This window comes from Peromyscus eremicus, chromosome 19, assembly GCF_949786415.1.
Source record: "Peromyscus eremicus chromosome 19, PerEre_H2_v1, whole genome shotgun sequence".
NCBI lineage: Eukaryota > Metazoa > Chordata > Mammalia > Rodentia > Cricetidae > Peromyscus > Peromyscus eremicus.
The window spans coordinates 59,107,931-59,131,634 of NC_081435.1; the positions used below are offsets into that span (position 1 = coordinate 59,107,931).

Below are 23,704 nucleotides of genomic sequence, written 5' to 3' on the forward strand. Positions count from 1 at the left end.
TACAAAATGAACTCCACTTGAATTATAGTAAGAGTCTCTGATCTTAAATTGTACTATAACAGCAGCTGAGGACTGATTTTCTAAACGTACTGTCAAGAATCAACTTACTATCATAAATTACTCCTACCAAAATCCATGGAAAAATTCCATTTCTTGAATATTACTTGCATATTTCCTCTCGCATCAAGTACCACATGGACATTGAGATAATTTCCAAGGAGAAAATATGCTTTTGCTATGGATGCAAACCCCACTCCTTACCCTAACTTATAATTGTTTACTTACATGCATTTATGTTGTAATGACATATGCTTTGACTTTTTTAAAACTAAACTAATACTAAGCAAATATATCTTTGGCATTTGTCAAAATGAAAATCATTTTTATAGAGCATCATTAAGTATCCCTACTACAGTAAAGCAAACATTAAACCTGTTTGCCTGTTTGTCAAGTCCTAAAAATTTCTTTTGAGAGTGAACCTACATTTTACTTGGAGCAATATATTCTTTGCAAGTATGTTTTCTATTTACAAACATGTTGGGTATCATTTTAGTATGGATTATTAGTTTAGTAACACCATTTAGACATGTTCAGTATGAACTCAAAACTTAAAATCCAATTCTAATAATTATGTAGTAAACACTTTTTTATGACTTGAAAGATAAAAAATGTGTGTGTGTGTGTGTGTGTGTGTGTGTGTGTGTGTATGAGCATGCATGCATTAGTGTGTATTGTATGTGTGTGTATGTGAGGAGGAGGAAAGAGCAGAGATAAGAGAGTGTAAGGGGCATCAATATGAGCAAAATATAATGATAATCATGTTTGAAAATATCATAGAGAAACTCACTGTTATGTATTCTTACTAATTTTTTAAAATTCTGAAATCCTAAATAAAGGTTAAAATGTCAAATACAATGTTTTATATATAAAACATCATTTGCATACATATGTAATAATTGTATATAATAATCAATTGTCCAAGCACAACAGCAAAATTGTCCCAGAAGTCTCCACAGAGTGACTCTGCATGATTTGGTATTGGTACCATAGATTTTTATTATTATTTTTTAAACTAACACATGCACACACAAGAACAGATCTCAACACTTTTTCAGCATGCTATGATGAGCACTCCTGGGCATCATGACAAATGCAGTAAAAACCAGGGTTTGCTCCAGTGAGGCAAGACCATGGTGCTGTGGGATGGTCTATATGTCAAATTGCTCTGATTGGTCAATAAATAAAACACTAATTGGCCAGTGGCCAGGCAGGAAGTATAGGCAGGACTAACAGAGAGGAGAATTAAGAGAACAGGAAGGTGGGAGCAGACAGTGCCAGCCTCCGCCATGACAAGCAACATATGAAGATGCCGGTAAGCCACGAGCCACGTGGCAAGGTATAGATTTATAGAAATTGATTAATTTAAGATGTAAGAACTAGATAGCTAGAAGCCTGAGCCATTAGGCCAAACAGTTTAAAAAATATAAGTCTCTGTGTTTACTTGGTTGGGTCTGAGCAGCTGTGGGACTGGCGGGTGACAGAGATTTGTCCTGACTGTGGGCCAGGCAGGAAAACTCTACACCGTGGCATGACCAACCAAGCTCCCATGCAGGAGGGTGAGGCCTGCAGGTCAGAGCAAGCCTGATTCTCTAGTTCTACTTTGGAATTCTTCTCCAAGAAGCCAAAGAAGCAGACAGGACTGTGTGCTGGACATGAGGTGATGTGTGGGAAACACCAGCAGGGTTTGCATGAGAAGGGATGGCCTACAACGGAGAAAGTGCTTCATGTGCAATAATGCATCACTAATCACAGAACTGCAGGAACAGTTGAAGCTACAGCACAGGAATTGTTCCTGCTCAGTCCTCAGACTCTCTGGAGTAATGGAATTGGCCTGGCCACAGGAGGCCACGCACTGTCCATTCAGGTTGTGTGTGTGTGTGTGTGTGTGGTCTGCCTATCAATGGACAGAGGGGGTCAGGTGTCCTGCTCGGTCACTCTCCTCCTCATTCCTCTGAGACACGGTCTCTCATTGCATCGGGAGCTAAGCTAGTATACAGCAAGTCCCAGTGATCCTCCTGTCTCTGCCCCAACAGCTCCGGGGTGTCCACACACGGGCATACACACAAAATAAATAAATGGGATAGAAAAAAAAAAGAAAGATAAAAAATGTGATTCTAATTTTGTGCATATTTTAGTTATGTTGGGAAAATCCTCTGTATAATTTCCTGTAGTTTTTTTTTTTTTTTTAGTTCTGAGACGTGTATTAAAATCCGTGAATATATTGCCATTTATATAAACAATTTAAGATTATGAAAAAATAGAAAGTAGAACTGAACATAATAATTTAAATAGTACCACCATAATAATTAGATAAAAACAGATGTTAGAACAGTCTTTAGAACAAAAATCCCATTTTCCCCATCTGTCAGAACAGAAGAAAGGGATCATGGCTGATGCGAAGAGTGATAAATGCATATGCCATGTGCCATCCTGGACTGCACTCTGATTCCTAAACGCTGTTTGTGAAGTAATTGGAGGTATCTGATGGAATTTTTAGTATAATCAGGATATGAAGTAAATTGGTAGTCTTTAAATTATTTAAAAAGGAAAACAAAGGCTGGAGAGATGGCTCAGAGGTTAAGAGCACTGGCTGCTCTTTCAGAGGTCCTGAGTTCAATTCCCAGCAACCACATGGTGGCTCACAACCATCTGTAATGAGATCTGGTGCTCTCTTCTGGCCTGCAAAGTTTGAAGAACAGGCTGTAACACACACACACACACACACACACACACACACACACACACACATATATATGTATATATATTCATATACATTATTATTTATTCATTATAATGATTATGCACTATCTATATGTTCTAACAAACTTATATTATGTGTAAATGGGATTTAGGGGATATAAATTCAAGGTGTTAGAAAGATAATCTGATAAATGTTGGGAAATGAGACTATTCATTCTGTTCTCTATATTGTATCTACAACTCTAAATGACTATGGTACCTGTGAGGGGTTTAAAGACTATTCAGAGGTCATGGTATGTCTGGGTGCTTTTCCACAAATAATTCAAAACTTGCTTAAAAGTGCTGTTTACTTCTGGTGCTTGCCTCACATTCTTATTTCGTTTGTTTACTTTTGAGACAGAGTCTCATTTGCTCAAGATTATCTTGAAATCACTCTGTAATGGAAGGATGACCTAGAGCTCCTGTTCCCCATCCATCTACCTTCAAAGTGCCAGGATTATAGGCATTTATCCCCATACCACATTCATTACTCAGTACTAACAATTAAATCCAGGGTATGTTTTGTGACTGTGAGACAAACACTCTTAACAATTTAGCTACAACTTCAGCCCCTCTATTCTCATATTGACTATGGAATTCCAGAGCAGATTCACATCCTCTCACTCATATAATAATGCTTATGATGGTTAATTTTGATTGTACTTGGATTGAGAAACAAGTAGGGTACTGAAATGATGGTAGGTATCTTTGTTTGCAATGGCCTTTCCAGAGAGAAGTAGTTGATGAAAAATATAAAGACCTGTCTGACTTTTGGTCCCAGGGATTGGGGCCCCAGCTGCACAAAAGTGGAAAAAGAAGAAATCACACTGAACACAAGCAGTAACATTTCTCTGCTTCCTGGATGGGGACACAACATTACTAGCTACTTCACACTTCTACCTCCATGCATTCTTTGACATGTTATATGTGCTATACGTATTTAGTACTGTATGTACTAAAACCATCATCCAAAATACATTCTTCCTCATTAAGTTTCTCCACATTAGGGATTTGTTCACAGAATTGGGGAAATTAACAAATATGCCCGTTTTCCTTTTCCTTGATAATTTATTTTCTCTTTCACGCTAAGTGTTTTGATACAACTTGACCACAAACAATAGTGCTAACACGGAACTAAAATAAAACAGAAACATAATTTTCCTTATGGTATGTACATTTATTAGGTATGTGTTTAATTTTGTCAATGACTCAAATATTATTAAACTCCATGGCAACTGTACTAGCTGTTGTATGTGTGTGTGTGTGTGTGTATGTGTATGTATGTGTATGTGTATGTTTGTGTGTATATATGTGTAAATGTCTGTGTGTGTGTGTGTGTGTGTGTGTGTGTGTGTGTGTATGTGTGTGTTCTGTTGAGTCTCTTTAGTATTATTCCTATGTACATGCTTTTACAGCTGATCAATTGGGATTGGATAACCATTTAGGTGGACCATTTGGTGAATTCTGATTCTCCGTTTCTCAGCAGTCTTTAATTGTCTTTGTCTTTGTCTTTGTCTCTCCAAGATGTGATCTTGTGAAATTTTCCCCACTCACATTGACATGTCAAGTGGTCTTGGCATTATTCAAGTCTTTTTTGGGCACGCATATTGTTGGGTTTCATGGGTGTAACTTTCCTGTTATATACAGAATCTTTCTGCTCCCTCTTTCAGGATATTCCTGAGTCTTAGGTATATAGGTTGTATTGTAGATGTATCAACGGTTGACTATGGCTGTGAATCTAAAAGTTGTATCTTCCCTTGGTTGCTTATTTCAATCTTCATCTTCTGGCATATTCCCTCAATAGTGAATTCTTGCCACTCTCATATAAGAACCTTAATAACGAAATATGGTCCATGATTATCCATGATAATCTGTCCATTTCAGAACCCTATATTACTTACATCTACAAATTGTCTTCTGACATAAAAATGACAGGTTTTCAGGGGATTAGTGTTCAGACATTTGAGAAATGACCTTCCTACAACATATCATAACTCATACATTTTCTACTATTCTTTGTTTTCTCCAAAATTCTCAATTTATTAGGAATCACTTTGTCCTGCTTAATAATTCTTCTAAGGGATCTTTTATTTTATGAGATTTTTCTTAAGTAAATATCCAATTTTAATATCCAGTCTCTTCTTTGTAGATAGACTCACTCAACATAGATCTTAACCATAATTCTAAGAATAAGATTGAATATATGTTCTTTCTCTATTCATGCACTCAGAGAGTGTTACACACTATGCTAATTCCAAAGCACAGAGTTGCCTTGGTTCATCATATCCCCAGTAAAATGAATGTTCAATGACTCCATCTTCATTATTATAGGTATAATTACCTATTTCCTGAGGGCAGGAAGGTAGAGTAGTTCCCAGATCCCACACTTTGCTCCATATTGTCATACTTTCAGGAGTCTCTGTACTGCTGGTAATTTGCTAGCCAAGCTACTCTACTTCATGGGAAATGTTTAATTTTAAATTATACCATCATTGATGATGTATGGCATTTTCCACCTGTTCCTGCCCTTTATAAAGACAGGATAAACAGATTTCCAGGCTTGGTTTCCTGAAGGATACCTCTTGAACTTCATAAAACATTTTCTCATTTCATTATGTAAGGCATAAGAAGTTTGGGTTGAATTTCAGTGATCTTGGTATTTTTTAAGCTGAATATTTGAGGTATAAAATAAATATTTCAAAACTTACCAGCTACCAGTAATAGCAATGTGATTGCCAGGGAACCCTGAACAAACAGGGAAGTTTGGATTTATAATTACTTTAACAAAATGTCCTAATTAAAAGGACAATCCATGAGGACTCCAGTGGCTCTCAAAGTTACTGTTCATTTTTCATACAGATTAAGCCAATTAGAGAAAGAAAGAGAAACACCAGAGTCCAAGAAAGGAAGAAGAGGTAGCTGAAAAGTCAGCAAATAATACTACCTCTGTATAGTGGACTCAAGGTTCAGAGCCATGGCCATGAACACATCTCTCTGAGGGTCACTAGGACACTTGGGAATGGAGATGGTTACATAGCAGATGTATGCCAGGAGTGCTAACATCCCAAGCCTCTTCCAGTGCAGATTTCTTTCACTATGGAAGACAATACTTTCCATTTTACATGTTTTTCAAAATGATTGTTTTTCCCTTATCCATAATTTAGGGAAGATCGAATCATTTCTATGTGATTATTTCTTACTTGGGAATGATTTCTACTCAAAGCTCTCAACATCAGCTCTGAAAGCTTACATAGAAGTCATTTTCATGTGATTTTATAATTTAAGCATTTACATGAATTAGTCAAAATAAAGAAAGTTTATTTCACTAAAATGTTTATAAAATAATGTATGTGTGCACATGAGAGGATGTATGTGTGTGGGGGTGTGTTTGAGTGGTTTCTGGGTACTGTTGTGGTAACTATAAAGTTGGTCCATTCATTAATACAATTATTCCTATTTTATATTTGAATGTTGCAGTGAAGAGAAAATCAAAGGGACGTTAGTTCAAATCTATTTTTAGGATTTGATAAGAATCATCATGGATTAATAAAATGAGAATGCGTTTAGAACAACCTTACTAATTTCTTATAGAGAATGAAGCATTGTTTCATAAAGTGAAATTTGCCTTATTTTTTATAGCTAAATTCTCTGAAATCTCTTAGTTTCCATAATGCTTCAAATGATCTGATGTCATATTCTATAACATCACTGGGTCAAGAAGTATCTGCTCCACCAGCATCCTTTTTTATTTACTCTCTGTATTCACATTACTATCCTGTATTGTAAGAAGGGACAAGAATTGTTTCAGCAATTACCATCAAGATGAAATTATAGAAGAATGAAATTTATGCAAAATTGAACCATGTTAAGGTAAAGAACTGGTAAAAGAGTAATATTCATGGAGCTAGAGATGCCTAAGTGGTTATAAGAACCTTATAACTGTGCAGAGGACTCTGCTTTTGTTCCCACCACTGATATGGAATCACACCTCATCTGTGACTCTTCTCTCTGGGCATCTGATGCACTCCAACAGTGCCCATGGGCACCAGGCACACACATGCTGCACACATATACACCATATATGTTGGCAAACTCTCAAAGAAAATAAAAATAAATAAATCTTCCAAAAGAGTAACATTCACATAAATGAGCATAAATTTTTCAGATCCAATAGTGGTTGTAGTAATATTCTAAATGAATGCTTTTTAAAGAATACTTGATGGCTTTTCTGTTTAATCATACTTGTCAAAACATCCCTTTCTTAAAATACCTGCTTCTAGTACTCCTTATTTTAATGAAATAGTTTCCAATCAGTGCAACCATTATCTATGCATTGGTAGAGCTGTTCTTACCAATTTCTTGCTTGCACTTGTGACTCAACACACTAGAGCTTCTTAATTACATTTCCTAATACTTGCATCAACAGTGAAATAAGGAAAATGTAAGGAGGAATACTACATGAAGAAGAGAGAGAAACTTAGAATGTGGAAAGTCTCAATAAGCGTAAGCTTTTAATATGGCTCTCCTCATGAGAACTACGTTCAGGTTATTGACCATAACAGAGAAAGGAAGTGGATTATACATAGAAGGCTCAAGTATGAAAAAGAAAACATGTAATGGAGGGAAGGTTGTGTTCCAACCAAAAAGCTGTGATTTTCTATGTTGGATCCAGTTGGTATTTGATTCACTCAGAGTCAGAGAACGAGCGCATAAGTCAAGTGCAGAGTCCTTTCCATTCTGGATATTTTATAGGACCCCCTGCACCTCTGCTCCATTTATTTTCACTCCTTCCAGTAAGAGATATGGCCTCTAGGTTTGGGCAAATGATCTGATCTCACTTCTTAGAATCGTTTGCCTTGAATCACTGCAGCTGTTTCATAAATTTCTACCTCCATCCACAGCTGTGGGGTCAGTGGAGGCTTTGCACTGGGCACTAGGCATGGATTCACAGAAGCAGACCTTGAGTTCTAGCAGGTTTTCTTTAGCACAACAGATAGTGCCAATATAAATGCTGTTAGAAACAAGTCAAAAAATACTTATTTGCATTGTGAAGAAGCATTCTTAAAAGTTCAGAGAAGATATGACATACATTGTGATTACTGTCAGAAAGTGTAGCAATTCTTGTGAAAAAAACAGTTAAGGTCAATAGCTTAAAATACTGTAACAGAAAGCTATTCAAATTATACAAAATGCATGAGCACAATAATGAATGCACACTCAATGCAACTGTACTATTTAGAAACCTTATGAAGACTCTTTTCACAAATGGTACTTGTTTAGTTGTGCATCTGAAGATTTAGAGGTAAAGCAAACATTCTTAGATGTGGAGTGGATTAGCTTTCTCACAGGACCAATAAGCTGGGGTTACTAAGATCTAGAAAAACAAGGTCTTACCATCTAGGTCGTTCTCTGGAGTCTCAGCTGTGTACCAGTTGGAAGGTGGTCCAGTGCCATTGACAGTCATGGCCGACACTTGGAAACTGTACTGACTTCCTTTCTCCAATCCTGTGAAAGAATTTTCACCAGAAACAAAATGTTATTGAACAACAAGAATTTCCAGCTGGGTTTCCAAAGCTTTAGAAAACTTATGACAATAATTGACATGTTTTAAATATTGTGATTGTTTTGGTAATTATTGTTATTTTGATTATAGGAGAAGAAATAGCATAGCAGGAATCGAAATTATGTTTCAAATTATAAATTCTTGTGTATTTTTCAAGTTTATAAAAATGTATCATTGAAAACAGCCTCAGGGTAGATGTAGAATATAAAATATGAATGATGAAGAAATAATCAAAAATAACAAGAATCATTTTCCTCACTGTTCTTTGGAGCCCTGTCTATAAATCAAGAACAGTCAGTTTAAAAATTTATGTTCCCATCATTCATTCAAGGTTAATGATGATGTTTACTTTGGGCCAAGAAAGAAGAATCCAAAGTAAATGAATTTCAGTGGAAAATAAACACAGCTTTCAGATTTTGAAGCCACTCTGCCTCTATATTTTACTTTGAACCAAATCCCACAGTAGAGAGAACTGAGGTGAATCTCAATAATAATTTGGATGCATTGTATTATCCCCAGAGATTATTTTAAAAATAACAGAAATTATAGGTAGAGTAGAGAGGCCTCACAGGATTATGAGTTTTATCGGTTTAAGATTTTAATCTAAATCCTTTTCTTTTCCCCAAGTCTCAAAGGCATTTAATAACCTGAAAAATTGTTGTAAAACAAATAATTCCTGTTACCCTGGTTTGATTGCTCCTCCAAAACTCATGTTGAATTTTAATGGTCATTTTTACAGTTAGAAGGGGCCATAATGATGTGATTAAACCATGAAATATTTGCCATCATCCATGAATTAATGTTATTGTGGCAAGGGGATTTTGTTACATCAAAAATGAGATCCTGGTACAAAGACAAGTTTGGCAAGATTTTCTTTTTGTACATTTGCTTGCACTTCATGGGGTGACCATCACCATATACTGGTACTATGCTCTCAGCCTTCAGAATGATGAGCCAAATCACCTACTATTATTTATTAACCACTAGTTTGCACAATCTCATTGTAATAATAGATATGCATAAAATATATTTTATGTAAAACTCAGTATTTTGTCCAGTTTCCATGTGTCAATATTCTTTAAGGAACCATGCATTAGTTTTAAGACACAGAGAACTTCATGTAAATTGCCCAGATCTCAATTAGTTGAAGAGCTCTTAGAGAGATCACAATGTTGTCTCAGTTTGTTTTCTATTTATCTCTCCAGTAGTATGAAACAGTACCACTGTTTGGTACCAAAAACATATAAGTGAAATAAATTTCTGAGGGATAATGCTTATATCATGTGGCAAATTCATACTGATATATTTTCACCAAAAAATGAGTACTTTGTAGCAAGTTAGTTTCTAAATCTCTACTCACAGGGGGTTGAGTCAATCTGATGTTTAGGAATGGTTACATTGAAGCTTACACGTAGGTTACACATATTGGAGAAACGTGTTTGCTAAATTGATCCACATAAATGTTTGGTAGAGAAGTTGTTTTCTAGAGAAGCTTCTAGTTTTATAAAATGGAGCAGAAGTCCTGCCTCTTGAGATTGTTATTGGTGATTTGTCATTGCTGTCTACCCATAAAGCATACTACAGGGCTTGGTCCACTGAAGATTTTCATGAAATTACCCCTTGAGAAAACCAACAAAACTGAGAACAACGGTAATGAATGCAAAGGGAATATTAGGTTTAAATACAGCATTCATCATCATCAAGGGTGCCAAAAGACATTTACGAACATGAGACTTTTGTTGTCCCTCAAGAAGGCTTGTACTCATTTTAGCTTGCTACCCATTCATAAGCACCATTATGGGTCATTGAGAATAGGCATCACAGATTATCTCCTAAGAAATTATAGGATGAGTAAGGAAAGAGCTCCAGAAAGACATGTTTACCCAAACACGGAATGTAATAATAACTTCTGTAGTGGATTTGTCTGATACAGAATTGAAATTCATCAAGAATATACTCTTCCATGTTACTTGGAGATTTAGCCACACTTTTGCTTAAAATGAATAAGCAATGGTATCAATGATGTGTGCAACAACTGCTCTCGAAAGCCATCTGTGATCATCAGCTTTGTGTGCCAACTGGGCTGGGCTTTGGCCTTCAGCTCCTGGAGCACTAATTAGATGTTGAGAGACACACATCTTGTGATGGTGCTTCAGTCCATATGCAGTCTTATATTATGAATATTATTTAACAAACACAGGAGACGAGGTCTTAAAATTAGACCTTGGATTTCTCTGGCAGAAATTCTATCCTGGGTTCTCAGCTTCTGCTTGAGAGATTAGGGCTCCATTATAATGACCTCAGGCCATTCTTTGTGAAATGTATCTTTCTTTTTTTAGCACATGAAAAAGATGGACTCCTTACTTATTTTTTGCAAGAAGAATTAAATCTTGACCAAATATTTGATACTGCAGGGCACACAGCTTCTTCCACATTTTTCAGAGTTTATTGACCTTTTGATTTTATATTTTCCTTTTATTGAAAATGTTTTCTTCTCAAATAATATATCCTGATTACAGTCCCTCTTTCCTCTGTTTCTCCAGGATCCTCCTAATCTACCCTCCCATTTGATCCACTCCTTTCTGACTCTCATTAGGAAACACACAGGCTTCTCAGGAATAATGATCAAGTTTTAATAAATATATATAATTCCAGATGTTCTGTCCTTATCTGGTTTAACCCTGACTGAAATGTCATTTTATAACATGAATGAAGAGTATGAACAGAGTTACTTTCAAAAATCTGAATTCTATTTTGTTCATTCACTACATTTTGAATCAAATGATTAAATTTCTTTTAATCACTTATCCACATTTTTTAAATATATTTTAAGTTCAAAGTCTATCAGAGTCATTAAGTTTTGAGTAAAATAACAACAGATAGCAGTTTGGAGACACACCCACCACCCTATAACTATTTTCCTGATGGTCTCTGGGATGTGATTGCCAGCTAGAATACCTTCTCTGGAGAGTTCCAAGCCAGTGACAGACACAGTTTCAGTAAACCAAGATATGTGGCCCATGAGGAACAACACCAACAATTTACCTCTGGTCTTCACAATGTTTGTTCACATACATGCATGGGTAACTGCACATACCCATGTATAAGCAGACAAATACACACACATGCACACACATAGAGACACACAGTTTTTGTTTTGATTTTTACAATGGTTTTCTGTAATAGGCATAAACTGTGGGATATCTCTCAGAACAATTGTCTAGATATGTCTATTTAAATATATATTTAATATTACATATAATTAACATTAGTGTAATATGAATATACAGGTGTATTTATTTCATTACTTAAAGGAAAGCTAGCCTGTAAGTTAAAGTTACTTCTGTGTATATATTTCTACAGGATTTAGAAATTGGTCAGGAAAATTTGACTTAATCTATTTTAGAGTTATCCAGGTCCTTGAGCTGAAAAACTAATCTTCACTCATTACTACCCAATAGATAGCTCTGCATATCCTCCATTCTTCTTGATATTCCTCAGCCTTCTACATATCCCCCACCTTTCCATATATCCCCCATCCTTCTGCATATCCCCCATCCTTCTCCATGCTCACACAATCACACATTCATCACCTAAGTTTGACATCATTTAATGATTATTTAAAAGTTCAGAGCACCTAAGTTTGACATCAGTTAATGATTATTTAAAAGTTCAGAGCATAAGACTTCACTTCCAGCAGAATTAGGTTTGAATTTTTCTCTCACTGTACAGCTGGATGACGTTCCAAATCATGGTAGGTCTCCCTTTATATTTTTCTCATTAAGGAAATGGAAATGGGCAAGTAAAAAATGGTTATAAAGATTACATTTGAAAGCATAAGATTTTTAGCATAGATCTTACCAACAAAGTTTCCTAAATGGTGGGTGTTTTTCTAATGAATGGCAAATAGTCATTATTAGTAGCAATGATCTTCCATAGAATCATATAATGGCATGAGACACACAAAAGCACACCAAACATGACATCATGGAGTCTATAATGGGTACAAACCTAGGAGACAGATAGACCTCCCATATGATAGTTATCTCTATGAAGAAAGAAGAGTTTCAGATGTCATGCATCATGTGAGTTCTACAATGTTTGTTGAGACCCTAAATCACAGTCTTAATCCCCCATATGTCTATGAGTCTGTGTATGAATCCAAATGCATTTAAGTATAAAACTATTCTAAAGTATTGCGTATCTATCTTTAGTCATCAAATTACATCATTAAAACAGATTATCCCTGCCTATTGTTAATTTTCAAACTAAGAATCATTAACCACTGTGATTCCTCTCTTCTATTTTTAATTTTATACATCATATTGGTAAAAGACAGTACATCATACTCAAGCAGCATGATTTCCCTCAAGTTAGCCTTGTTATAAAATTGCTATGCTGTTTCCAGTTTCCAGCCCATAAAATACCAATGCATGTTTGTCATTATCTTTATTCTATATTGGACATGAAATATGAGAACACTCTTAAATTCAATTCCAAACAACCTTTCCTGAAGATCACTCTGAAATTAAAAACATCATTTTAAAATTTAGTTGATGTGGGTTCCCACAACAATACTGATGCCTGCAATTTAAAGTCCTTGTTAGAAATATGAATTACTTTGTTATTGCAGATGTCCCATTATCATAGTAAAAAAATCATATACAACAAAACACCTGTCTAACAAATAAAGCTTTGTAAAAAAAACAGTTGCGTTTCTACCCTTCAATTATATTGTTCAAAAAGAAAACATTAAAGCATTTCCAATTTTCTCACATCTAAATCAATACATCCATACATGTTTCAGGCATTGAAAACATGAGGTCAAATCCTGCACATTTTATAACACTCTGGATTTATATTGAAAATCAATGACTCTACTTACTAACTATAAAGAATATCAGTTCCTAGATACATTATGGGGGAAAGCCTAAATCACAGTAAATCTTCAAGTGTGCAGTACTTGCTGGCACCTTAAGGCTTTTGAAACCATGGTCAAATTGTCTAGAAATGTATCAAGTATTCCTGAGTACAAGTCATGAGACAGATAAGAGAAAAGTGTCTTTCCCAAGATTACATGTAGGAGAAATGTTAGCATCAACTCACACTTTACACAGGTCTTCATGGACATAATTAGTTAAAGAACTCAGGATGAAAGCATTCTGGATTTAAGATGAGCACAATACAACTGAATAATATTTAAAATATTAACATTTGATTTTTGTTTATTTAATTCCACATGACTTTCATTAAATACAAATTATTCTATGATATAACTGTCTGATTTTCTATTGGCTAAAATTATTTGTAATTTTAAACACTATTTTCTATGAAATAAGACTTTAAGGAAAATGATTTTTGTTTAAATTATTGCAAAAATAGGATTGTGCCTTAGAGTAGGTCCTACAATTTGGAAAATTGGATCTGTATTGTATTTCCTTTTTAAAATGTGTACACACAATTCATATATGCTTATATGCATGTGAACATAACACATACACATGTTTTTGTCCATGAGCATTCTTGTATGTTATGGCCTAAAATAGTATATGGGAGTTCATATTACTCATGTGTTTCCTGAATACAACACTGTCACTTATGTTTATCATTGTTACTTTAATCAAGGAAAATAATCACTAATTTAACTTCTGTTTCTCTATTTGCAAACAAGATTGAACTCTTTATCACATTTGTTAGCAATTTATCATGCTTTGAATTGAATTTCCAATCCTTAGTATTTCCATTTTATTCACCCTTTATTTCATGAACAACATTTGTTTCATATTTTAATGCTTTTGTGTATAGAAGAAATCCAGTGACGAGAAACTGTCAAGGACCCAAAACTTTGTATTCTGTAAAAAATAGACTCAAAGTGAAAGATCCTCATATGTCTTTATGTCTAATACTTAATATTAGAAATATTAAAACATTTTCAGCAATACTTTTAAAAAACGTGATTTTTTTTCTCAAAGTGACCATGTCTTCTTAGGTTTTTCTAATAAGCACACAGGCATTACTTTATCATCAATTATTTTTATTTTTCATATTATTTTTTCATGGTTGAAGAAAATGCATCACAGCTTGATTTTTTTTTTAAAAAAAGCTTGACTTTTAAAAAGCTTTATACTAGTGTGTTAAAATGTCATAACTATATTTTAAATTCAGTACCTACCTAGAATTTTGTCCCATTTTAAAATAGGCAGTGTTATATTCTATAATCTACCTTGGAAACATTCTCACAATTGCCATAAGATTATGTAGACAAAATTCCCATAGGTATAAACTATGTTCTTCTGAAGGCAATGATTATATGCTAAAGAATAGACAAACAATGTGTGTGTGTATGTGTGTGTTTGTGTGCATTTATATTCATGATATTATTTTAAAAATCTGCTGGATTTCTGTACAGAGGAAAAGGAAGAATAAGTGATTAATTTCCCCACTTTCAATGATAGTTTATTCACTGGACACAGGTAGATTTATATGGAAAATCAATGAGTCCACTTACTTACTTACTACAGAGAATATCAGTTTTCATTTGCCTCTAATCACACAATCATGTGCTGTGATGCTGGGATGGTTTATCTTCATTGTCAGCTACATTTGATTTAGAATGACTTGGGAGACCTTTCTCTGAGAAAATCTTTACAGCAGTTCCAGAAAAGTTTAACAGAGGTGCAAAGACCCACCCTGAACATAGATATCACCTTCCTATGGGTTGGAGTCACTGACTGAAAGAACTGAGCATAGCACTTGTGTGTCTCAGCTTCCTGACACCATTACCTCATGTTTCTGCTACCATAATTTTCCCTTCATGATGGACTATACCTTGAAAATATGAGCCAAAATAAACTCTTATTTTCTTAAATTACTATGTCAAGTATTTTGACATGGCAATGAGAAAAGTAACTGATACAGAAAATTGGTTCCTATTAATTGGAAGATGAAACTTATCATATGGCATATGGGCATTTGGAATTGGTCTGTGGGAGAGATGTAGAAGAGTTCAGAGCTGAAGAGTAGAAAATCCCTTGAATATTATATACCAAGCCATTCTGGCAAGAGTGTGAATATCACCCTCTCCAATAGGCATCTCTGCCAACAGAGATGCAGTCAGTGAAGTTTGTGCTTGGGAGGTTTCTGAGGGGAACAAAGACTCTACTGGGATCTGGGCTAAATGCCTTTCATGTTACATTCTGCCAAAAATCTGCCTGATTTCTGTCCATGTCCTGAAAGACTAAAGTGAGGTCAAATTGAAAGGTAATGGATTAAACAGTTTGCTATATTAAGAGTATAACATCCAGGCTGTAAGCCTGTCTGGAAATAGAAGCAGTAATTCTTTAAGAGATTGATGCCACCCAAAAGGAACCTGCTCTTATGCACTTACAAAATAGTAGAGGTGTACTTAAGGCAACTCATCAGGGGTTCCATGCTGTAAAAGTGCAAGTTTGATGAAAGAGGGTGTGAATTGAGAATTATGCTAAAGGTGTTCCTGGATCAAAACAACCACTTCAGGGAGTTTAGTTGTCAAAGTAAACAGAGACTATGATAGCTGTGGCACAAGGCATTCAGAATGTATCTGCAGCTGGCAGCAGGTAGTGTTCTCCATATAGTGCTGGTTCTTCAAGCATTCTTAATATGAAAGGGACAGTGACTATAACATGGAGGATGGAACCAAGGTTCTAGAAAGCTGCCAAGGTAAGACATAGCAGGGTTAGATGCTCTGGAAGAAAGCTTGAGCCGAGGATGAAATTCCATTGTGTTCAACTGTGAAAGCGAAAGTCATTGCAGTGCAGATTGGGATGTTGCTTCTGCCAGAGACATGAGCTAAATGCTAAGGAAAGCTGAGGTTAAGGAACAGAACCAACACAAGGGGAATCACTATGTTTTTAACTTGTAGAGGAGTTGCATGTATGGGGCTATCCAAGGACAATGGAGACCAGATGATGTCTCTAAAAGTTCCAGATGCTGGCCACAGAGCTTAAGGATTTGGTGGTTGCCTTTCTCTGTTTAATCTTACTTTGAGATGATCTTTCATTATTATGTACCAAATGCTTCTTATTGTAACAAAAACGATTATTTTTTATAATTACATATAAGAAGTACATTTTGATGTATTAAATATGAATGCAAATATTGGGTTTTACTCATGTTTCCTTAAAACACAATGAGTAATTTCATTTTTCCATATTAAGTGTTCAAAAAGTGCTATGGTAAAAGAGAAGCATGTTATTACTAAAACAAACACACACACACACACACACACACACAGAAAGACAGAGAGACAGAGAGAAAGAGAGAGAGAAGAATGCCAACTCATTGGCATTTTTGCAATAAACAAGACAAAGAACAAACATTCTTTGTATTCATTATTTAAGTGGATGTTATATCCTAAGGGATAAAATACCTAACAAACAAAAATATGAGTAAAGAAGATATTGGTAAGTTAAAAGTCCATGGCAGTAGCTTATAAATCATTACTATTATTTTTTTTAACAAGAGCTCATGGATAAGATTGTTTTGTGTCTTAGAAGAGACTGGGCTTTGGGCTTTTGAACAATGTTAGAATCATTACAGTTTTGAGGATTTTACAAAAGAACTAAATTTATTTTCTATTATTAGAAGTTCTGAAGTTGTTGAGGACCAAGTGTGGAAATAATTATAGTTTCAAAATTATGTATTTAGGTGTCAAGACCACAAGAAGTGGATCTTGTGTGTGTCTTTAGTGGTATGTGTATATAGGTGTGGCCATCCACGTGTGCATGGTATACATGTGCATATTTAGGCAAGAAGTTTACATCAGGTAATCTTATTGTTAATCTCTAAGGGTTTTGTTTGTTTGTTTGTTTGTTTGAGAAAGAGTCTCTCACTTATCCAGAACTAATTAATTGATTATACTGGCTGGTCACTGAACTCGAGGGAGCCTGATTATGCTCACTCCTACTGCCTTGGTGCTGGGATTATGGGTGGTATGCTTCCTCATCTGACCTAGTATTTTTATGTGAGTGCTACTCATCAAATCTTGAGTTTTTGTACTTGTACACCAAGCATTTTACCTACTGAGCCAGGAGTTGAATTTGGATAATTAATCTTCATTGTTACCATGACTGGACTTGGAACCATTCAGAAGACACATCTCTGGAAATGTCTTTGAGGAAATTGCCAGACAGGAAGGCAACCCTACCAAGAATATAGATGTTCCTTTACAAGCCCTTGGGCCCCAGACAAGAAAAATAGAGAGTGAGTGGATTACCAGCATGTAGTTGTTCCTCTCCTTGTGACTATACACACAATGTGAGCCTTACACTCCTTACCATGTCCTATTTGATATGGTGTGCTATACCAGTGGTTCTCCACCTACCAAATACTGTGATCCTTTAACACAGTTCATCGTGTTGTGCTGACTCCCACAATAAAATTATTTCATTACTACTCATTAACAGTAATTTTGCTACCGGTATGAATAGTAATGTAAATATCTGATATTCAGAAGATCCTACAGGTTGAGATCACTGCACTGTACTCTCCAGCAATGAACCAAAAGAAGTCCCTTCTTAAGTTGTTTTTGTCAGCCACTGGCACAGAATTAAGAAAAGGAATGCATACATGTGTCATCCCTAATTTGCTCAGTATCTACTTTGAGTAACTGTGATGTACCATTACAATACACTTTGAGTAGTTGTGGTGTACCATTATACGATGCTTTTTGCTCAAGGCCATCGATAAAGCTCAATCAATGCTTAGGCCTATAAAACTCTGAGCCTTGCTATCTCCATCACATAAAGTGATGATGAACAAGGTGAGTTCCAGTTAGCATTCACCAAAAGTTTGCAGGAACTTGCCTTGAGCAATGCAGTAGTCAACGACTTAGCCAGTCATAGACAAGAAAAGCTGCACAGTCTTTATCAAGCTACTGATTGTGGGACAGAGTCATTTTGTATGATCTCCCAGAGACATTCCAGCAAGAGTTTCAAGCTTTGTATTTGTCCCGAAGTCATTGCCAGCAAACTCAATAACATATCACCATTTTTTTAAGCATCTCCCCGTCTCTCCCTCTCTTCACTTATTAACTCATTCTTGTGTTCCTGAGCACACAGCTTCCCTGGGATGCCTCTAGAAGACTTCCCTAAGTCTGTTTACTAGGAACCTAGATTAACATACACTAAGATTCCAAAAACTATAAGGAAATACATTGTTTTTCATTTTATAAAATAAAAAATTCTCACCAGCGGCAGTGGTGCACACCTTTAATCCTAGCACTCGGGAAGCAGAGGCAGGCAGATCTCTGTGAGTTTGAGGCCAGCCTGGTCTACAAAGCTAGTTCCAGGACAGGCTCCAAAGCCACATAGAGAAACCCTGTCTTGAAAAGAAAAATAAAATAAAAAACTATCTTTATGAAAATTGGATCCAGTTTTCATAAACATTAATCTCCTTTGATTTCCATGAATATGTATACAAAAGTAGATTTACTTATGTATTTATAGAAAGTGCAATAATCTCCCTCTTCACTCCCTCTTCTTCTCATTTTCCACTTTATTTTGACATTTGTGGTATGGAGGGGGATCAATGTGAGTAAAATACAGAGTCACTTCATTAGAAGTTTTTTAAAGTTGTTAAGTAGAAAGTTAAAAGTTATTAGGCAATAAGAGATACTGAATCAGCAATTCTGAGAGAGTAACAGAAAAAAATCCTATGATGCACTTATTAAGATGATGATACCGGGGGAAAATGGGTAGTGAAGGTATTACAGAGCATATAAAGTTAAAAATATAAAGGTTATTCTTGTTCAGGCCAATAAATGTCACCTGCCAGGAAAAAAAGTCGATGTTCCTTTGAAGTGAGAGTGTATTTTATTCCTAAAGCATTTAATTCGTCAAAAGCTTGCCAGACTGCACTGTGTGAACACTGACCTGTGAACAGGTACCAGAGGTTATTTGGTTCCAGCGTTTCCATCTCACCCCTGCGGGTAGTCTTTCTGTGTCGAATTTTATAGCCAGTAATAAATCCATTTTGTGTTCCTGATGGGGGAGGAAGCCAGCTTACTTTGATACTCTGTAAAATAAAAAAAAAAAAAAAATGTAAATTAAGACATCGAAGAGAGAAGGACAACTGAGCAGGGTCAGAGAAGCAACCCAAGCACAAGTCTGAATAAAACACAGAGGCAAGTATTGTAAGGCATGGCCTCCAAATTAAATCCTTTCCTATAATCTGACAGCATTCATAACGGCTTTATTTTAGTAAAAATGCATACAATTTCTTTGACTGATGACATGCAATATCATGTCTTCCTTGCAAGCACCATTAAAATGATAATAAAGGATTTTACATAGTAAAAGCCATTAAAAGGAAGGAATAGGATATACCAGATGAGAGACAGCAATATGTTGGAGTAAATTGGAGGCAAAGGAGAAAACTAGGTCTAAGAACATTTTTTTAAGTATGTTAATGGAAACCAAGCTAATTTCCATTTAAAAATCATCTAATTCTAGGACTTTCTGCTTCCAATACAACTTGAACATGGTACTAAGGCATACTCCTGAAACAGGAGATGACCTGGAAAGCTTAAATATGAGTTGAACTGCAGCTTCTTACATCAAGTGAGCTAGTCCACTGCCTCTCACTGACTGGAGTAGCTGAGAGCTCAGTGCTCAGAGTTCTTGAATACAAAGGTCACAGATTCAGATAAGAGGCACACCAGTGAGCAGAAATGGAAGGGGTTATCAGGTCCATGATGTGAGGTGTCCACACTTTCTTTTCTCATCCAGTACCCAGGGAGACTTAAGTTAACTAGGGACAATATCAAATAACTCTTCATGACAGAAAATGAAGAACTTTGAACTAGAGCAAAGGACCCCAGCCTGAGTCCCCAACGGTGAAGCCATAAGTTAACAAGTCCCACCCAAGGACCAGAGTTTGCCCGTTGCAAGTTAGTATTTAGAACATCATTTTAATATAAACTGATAATTTCATATGACTTGATATCAAGCAAAGTCTTTGACACATACACGCAAAAAGAAGGAAGTAGTACACAATAAGTACTGATTGATCTGAAAGAAACAATAATATTATACATAAAAGAGGTCTGGAAAATATAAAATTGTACACCAAAAATCTAAGAGATAATAACTAAGCCTGAAAAATATGAAAAGTTCTATAGATATATTAGAAAATACTTATTTCAAAAATAAGAAGGGAAAAAGACTGTAGTGAATTGGAGAGAGAGAATAAGAAACTATTCCTTATATAACTATAACCTCCAACATCTACACGATACATTGAGAGGATATAAAGACAACAGGGTATGAGGTAGAAAATTAGCAAAAAAATAAAAATAATAGTAAATACAGTTACTAAGCTTTCCCATAACAGCTGAGCCTTGAAGAAGTGGAAGAATTTGGGACTATCTTAAAAAGAACCACGGAATACTTAATAAAACAAATTAAAATGTAGTATCACACTAAAATGGTAGCTGTATTAGATCCTCATGAGAGGTAGCTGGGTATAACCATTTCCAGAATGAGGGGGTGGAGGAGACAGATCATATCAAATAGATACAGAAAAAGAATGACATCAGCATTCTCAAAAATATTTCAAGTTATGAAATTAGTGCAGTGAAACTGAGAAAATTCTAGGTGGGAAATTTCAGTGTAGCACTCTATGTCATAAGATACATAAGCAAAAGAAAGGTATAAGGCTGGTAAGGTATAGTAATGCATGCTCCTGTAGGGGAAGCATGTGGGTTTTTCCAGTGCGCATGGCTTCAGAGACACTTCTTTGTGTCCCCTTTATCAGAAGGCTGGTGAGAGCATGTTCTGGGAAAACACAGTTCCCATGAAAGAGACTTGAAATCCAGATAATCGGAAGCCGAAACACGGAAGTCTCAGTAAGACAGGAAGGAAGAAGTGGGAAATGCACGAAAGTGGGGTGACCACTTTATCTGGAGAGGGGAGGAGAGTAACACGGAGAGAAATGGATGTGGGATCAATAGAGAACAGCAAGGATGCCTAGAAGAGCCACGTGGAAACATATTACATATCTCTAAAATGCACACATAATATTAATATCTCCATTATGTCACTTGGGGTAAAAATAGTCTCCCCAAGAGCCATGGACTAGCAACAAAACCCCAGTGCTAGGCATGGGGAACCTCCCTTCAAGTCATTAGTTAGAGGAGTCCAAGAGATCTCCAAAATAGATGAGTTTTTACTGTTGTCCTTGTGTGAAGTGTAAAGGCAACAAACACTGTAGACACAGGACTTGGAGAAATCCAGTTGGAACTTCCCTGGAAACCTCCTCCTTGAGGACTAGATCTCATATCAGTTGAGGGTGCTATACAAGCTGCCAAGGGAGAAAGACAGTTAAAAGCCTTACCAAACTACAATAATGTTACCGAACTAGAATAGGAAGATATCACTAATAACGCAATTTCAGCACTTATATCGCAGGGGTAACCCACCAGCCACCTGACTGGATTTAAAACCCACTTAATAGGAGGAAAATTATGCACTGTACTGTAAGCCAATTGAACTACCTGTGGCTGGTGAGCCATGAATTCTAGAGAAGAACCTTTTACTGGAATGTTCCTAGTCCAGTATAATTCCCAACTGCATCCTAAATACCCATCATTATATTTCTAGATAAGCATAGTTATTACTCCTTGTGTCTGGATGGTTTCATGGTTTCATGTCAACTTGATATAAGCTAAAGTCATCTGAGAGGTGGGAACCTCAATTAAGAAAATGTCTCCACAAGATCAGGCTTTAAGCAAGCCTGTAGGGCATTTTTTAACCTGTGATTGATGAGGGAGCCTAGTCCATTGTGAGTGGTGGCATCCCTGGGCTGGTGGTACTGGGGTCTATAGGAAAGCAGGCTTAGCAAGCCATAAAGAGCAAACCAATAAACAGCACCCCTCCATGGTCTCTGTATCAGCTCCTGCTTCCAGGTTTCTGCCCTATTTGAGTTCTTGTCCTGGATTCCTTCACTGATGGTCTACTATATGAAAGTGTAAGCCAAATAAACCCTTTCCTCCCCAAATTTATTTTGTTCAAGGTGTTCCATCATAGCAATAGTAACCCTAACTAAGGTACCCCTCATCAAAGAAGTTTCTTTTTATAGTGGATGTTGACCATTACAGAAACTATAATTGGCAAAACTGTAGATACTGTGGAGTGCCCAGCCTGAACTAACACTTCTACAAAGTTTACACCTAAATCTCAGGAAACATCACAGAAGAAAGGCAAAAAAACTGTAGGAGCCTAAGCACGAGGACATCTACAGGGAGACAGTGCCTTCTATGTATGACGGTGAACTGAATCTGAACCCTTGATGGGGGAGGGGGCATGAAGGCTATCTTAGAATCAGATGATGAAAACATGTCCATGTTTCCTCTTTACTATCTCTTTGTCCCTACCCACAATAAAACCATTTTGGGGGGTTGTGGCGCTGTGGATGCATGCAATTCCTGATACTAGACAAGTGTATAACCAGTGAGCAATAGTCCTACCTCAATTCTTATGGGTATTTTGTTTGTTTGCTTAGATTTGTAATCTGAGTCATTTCTACCACTAACATCCACCCTGTCTCATACTCTACTGTCAACTTCTCTAGCTCTTTGTCCCATAAAACCTTTTGCCAGCCATCCAGTAACCACCTTTCCTACTCTTTGGGGGCATTCCCGTATTGTCTTAGTTCTAGTTTTTCTAATCAAATGTAAGTTCTCAGGCTTATCTTCAGGGTGCTAAGTCATAATCCTATGTTCCTAGCTTGCAGTTATTTTTGTTGTTCCATGCTGCCTGTACCCCAAACCCATCCCCAGCAATCTAAAACTCTATCATTGGTATGAATAATTTATACTTTTAAGACTAGTCCCAAGATTATACATGTGTTTGCCATCATATTTTCATTAATCTTTTCATTTTAAATCTATTTCTAACCACCATCTCATCTAGAACATATTTCACTGGAGTTAGTGAATGAATGAGAGAAATATTTAAACAAAAAATCAAATCAACTGTCTACAATATAGAGAATCAGACAAATGCAGGATAAGAAAGGTAAAAAATGCAAAGTTAAAAGTAATTTTTTTTAGTTGGATTTTTTTAAATTTATTTTGCAATACAATTTATTTCTACATATCAGCCACAGATTCCCTTTTCTCCCCCCTCCAGCCCCCCGCCCCCCTCACGTTCCCCCCAGCCCACCCTCCATTCCCACCTCCTCCAGGGCAAAGCCTCCCCCGAGGACTGAGATCAACCTGGTAGACTCAGTCCAGGCAGGTCCAGTCCCCTCCTCCCAGGCCGAGCCAAGTGACCCTGCATAGGCCCCAGGTTTCAAACAGCCAAC

At 36.2% G+C, this 23,704-nt stretch overlaps 1 protein-coding gene across 1 annotated transcript in view; it reads right to left on the reverse strand.

Annotated features, from left to right (window-relative positions):
* Positions 1-23,704, reverse strand: part of Dcc (DCC netrin 1 receptor) — a 722,447-nt gene that overhangs the window by 175,848 nt on the left and 522,895 nt on the right. Inside the window, exons 13-14 of the mRNA XM_059246128.1 lie at positions 19,273-19,414; positions 8,194-8,304 (exon numbers count right to left, since the gene is read on the reverse strand). Coding sequence (XP_059102111.1) covers positions 8,194-8,304; positions 19,273-19,414 — 253 coding nt within the window. The remainder of the gene's footprint in view (positions 1-8,193; positions 8,305-19,272; positions 19,415-23,704) is intronic.